Below are 3,186 nucleotides of genomic sequence, written 5' to 3' on the forward strand. Positions count from 1 at the left end.
GAAAGAAAGAAAGAAAGAAAGAAAGAAAGAAAGAAAGAAAGAAAGAAAGAAAGAAAGAAAGAAAGAAAGAAAGAAAGAGACATACAGACACAGAAGTGGTCACTCACAGCCATCGACTTCAACGTGATTTGCTCATAGTAGTGTATGGTCTGCTTCTTGTTGGAGGAATCTGGGTATCCAAAGCCAGCGATATGTACCAAGTCACAGAAGTGCAATGCTAAGGTGATGGCCACTAATCCTGTGGTTGGTTTCTAGGGCAGAGAGAACAAAGTGACAGGTGATGTTTTGTGCTGGACCGGAGTCCTGCTTCATCCTGTCCCACTAAGCCATTCAGTTGGTTAAGATGGAGATCGACTTGGATCCACACAGACCAAAGAAACCCAAGGCTTTCTGCTCATATGAGACTCCTTTTCAGTTTCTCATTTCCCTTTCCCTGGCTGTCTGTTTACAGCAGCATCTCTGACCGACCACTGAGATTCTCTGAACGGAGGATGCTGGAGATCATACTTGGGTCCTTCTGCTTTCTAGGTCACTGACCCCCTAGAAAGCTTTGCTTTGACTCCTGAGTTTTCTGCCAGCTATTTGCTCATATACTTGCAATCATGCTTAAAGAACTAGGCAGGGGCACTAGTTTTGAAAAACAAAACACGACGAAACCTTCAAATATCAGGATTCCCAATTCTGTGTATACACTGATGGAGGTACAGAGTTGTTGAGCAAGCTCGATGGTGTTAAGTGCCATCCAGTCGCAGCCAACTTATGGTGACCCCCATGGAGTTTTCAAGACAAGAGAACGGCAGGGGTGGTTCACCATTGCCTGCCTCTGCATAGCAACCCTGGGCTTCCTCAGTGGTCTCCCACCCAAATACTAACCGGGGCTGACACTGCTTAGCTTCCAGTATCTGGAAAGATTGGGACAGCCTGCCCTATTCAGTTCAGGGCAGAGCAAGCACTGCTCTACTTTAAAAACAGCTTTCAGTCCAAAAATCTGAGTCCATTTTTTTGGCAGAGGAGTGACTCTTCACCTTTTAAGCTTCAGCCATGAAACTGCTTCCCGGGTGTGTCCGGCCAAAGAAAATGGTTCTGACGTTCTCAAGGAAGAACTGAAGGTGAGACACTCAACTTGGCAAAATCTAGGCAAAGATTACAACTGTCTGATCAGGAAGCTGCCCACTAGGAAGGAATCAACACTGCCTATCTGTTTATGCACAGAGGAGACTGGGTGTCTTCAGACTAGTGATCAGAGCGCACATGATATGTTCCTCCATACCAAAAATAAAATAAAATTCCCTGCACACAAAAAACGACCAAATCGTTAATAAAGGGAAAGCTGCCATGCTGGTTTTCTATGGGAAGGGATTTTTGTTCTGCTTCCTCTGAGCCTTCACTGGCAGTCTGAAGTGGTACAGCCCAAACACGGATTTACCATCTCAGCATGACCTAAATCTTGGATGTTTTATTTATTCATTTGATTTGTAGACCGCCCTCCTCCCAAAGGGCTCAGGGTGATACACAACATTCAATAAATACATATACTAATCAATCAAAAATAATTAAATTCGGTTAAAACCATTCTAACGTTATCTTTGAAAACCTACTTGAACTGATCTATGGTTCCCACGTCCTCCCGCCCAATTTCTTTTTCTATATTTACTAGTACTGAAGTTTATTCTTTATCTGGTTTTCTCCCTACAGGGACCTAAAGTATCTTACAAGAGAAAGGGGGGGGGGGGAGAACCTATATAAATAATCAAGTAAACAGAAAACAAACCAAACTAAAAAAAAAAGAAGTAAATCTAAAGTAGCATTTAATTTAGTTTTCATTTTATTTAAAATTAGACTTTCTATCCTGCCAACCTGTATCTGACAAAAGGAACCTTTGACTCTTGAAAACTCAGACCCCGAAAATCCTGTTGGTCTTTAAAAGTGCAACCGGACTCAAATCCTGCTCTTCTACCGTAGACCAACACGGCTACCATCTGAAACTATCCTGCCAACAACATTCACAAGTTGTGCCCCTCCAAAAAACCCACATGGTAGCACATTGTGTGGGAAAAGTCCAAGGAAAGGTATTTGGGAAACAAGCCCCAATTGAAGGGAAGTAGGGGAACTCCATGTCCCACGGGAGGTCTGGTCCTTAGTCCATTCTGAAGATTCTGGGAGGAGGAATGCCTTTTGCTCACCTCAAAACTCAAACCCAAAGAACATGTTCCGTCCCTCTCTTATGCTCTCTTACCTGTTTAATCTTCCGCAGGTGTTTCATTGGAAGTTTAAGTAACTTAGCAGCAGTTATTTCCATGAAGTAAGGGTTGAGAATTCGTATTTGCTCAGGATTTGCATCCCAGATGAGTGGGGGCTGCTTCCAGAAGCCCTTCCGAATCTAAGGGGGAGGCAAAAAGAGAGGAGCAGCACCAGGCTTTTTGGCTCTCCAGAGAAGAGCCAGAGCTGCCATGAAGAGTCACTGGGAAGAGAGACAGAAAAGCAATGTAGACAGACTGCATAAGAGTTTTCTGACGTTGCACTGGAATATTTGGAATGTGAACCTCCCATGATTTAGCTTGGAAATCTCTCTCTGCAACTCTTGATTGCCTGCAGCTTAAAATACCTCTGAGCATATGCAGAGTGTTGTCTCATGCCCCATTAACTGCCTCATCAGGCGTTGTTATATTTGTGTATGCAATCTCCCTCTGTGGTACATTATGCCCATTTCACAGGTGGAGGGGTTAGCCAGAGACCTTATTCCTCGCACAAGGCCAGGCAGTGTGATCATGGCTGAAACAGCACTTGAATTTTGGCCTTCTAGATCCAAAGCCAACACAACCTCTGCAAGACCATACAAGCACTCAGTAACTACCTGCCACACTTCTGAGAGCCAGTTTGGTGCAGTGGTTAAGTGTGCGGACTCTAATCTGGGAGAACCGGGTTTGATTCCCCACTCCTCCACTTGCACCTGCTGATGTGACCTTGGGTCAGTCACAAGCTCTGGCACAGCTGTCCTTGAAAAAGAGCAGTTTGTGTCAGAGTTCTCTCAGCCCCACCCACCTCACAGGGTGTCTGTTGTGGGGAGGGGAAGGGAAAGGAGTTTGTAAGCCGCTCTGAGACTCCAAGTGAAGGGCGGGGTTTAAATCCAATCTCTTCTTCTTCTTCTAGTGTTAAAGGGAAGGTTTCTAGGCAAAAGGAACTCCA

At 44.7% G+C, this 3,186-nt stretch overlaps 1 protein-coding gene across 1 annotated transcript in view; it reads right to left on the bottom strand.

Moving 5' to 3' along the window:
* The window catches only part of ST3GAL4 (ST3 beta-galactoside alpha-2,3-sialyltransferase 4), a 235,157-nt gene that overhangs the window by 938 nt on the left and 231,033 nt on the right, over positions 1–3,186 (bottom strand). Inside the window, exons 11-12 of the mRNA XM_015422505.1 lie at positions 2,237–2,380; positions 108–251 (exon numbers count right to left, since the gene is read on the bottom strand). Coding sequence (XP_015277991.1) covers positions 108–251; positions 2,237–2,380 — 288 coding nt within the window. The remainder of the gene's footprint in view (positions 1–107; positions 252–2,236; positions 2,381–3,186) is intronic.

The sequence above is a fragment of the Gekko japonicus genome, unplaced genomic scaffold, assembly GCF_001447785.1.
Source record: "Gekko japonicus isolate JY-2015 unplaced genomic scaffold, Gekko_japonicus_V1.1 scaffold1263, whole genome shotgun sequence".
Taxonomy (NCBI): Eukaryota; Metazoa; Chordata; class Lepidosauria; order Squamata; family Gekkonidae; genus Gekko; species Gekko japonicus.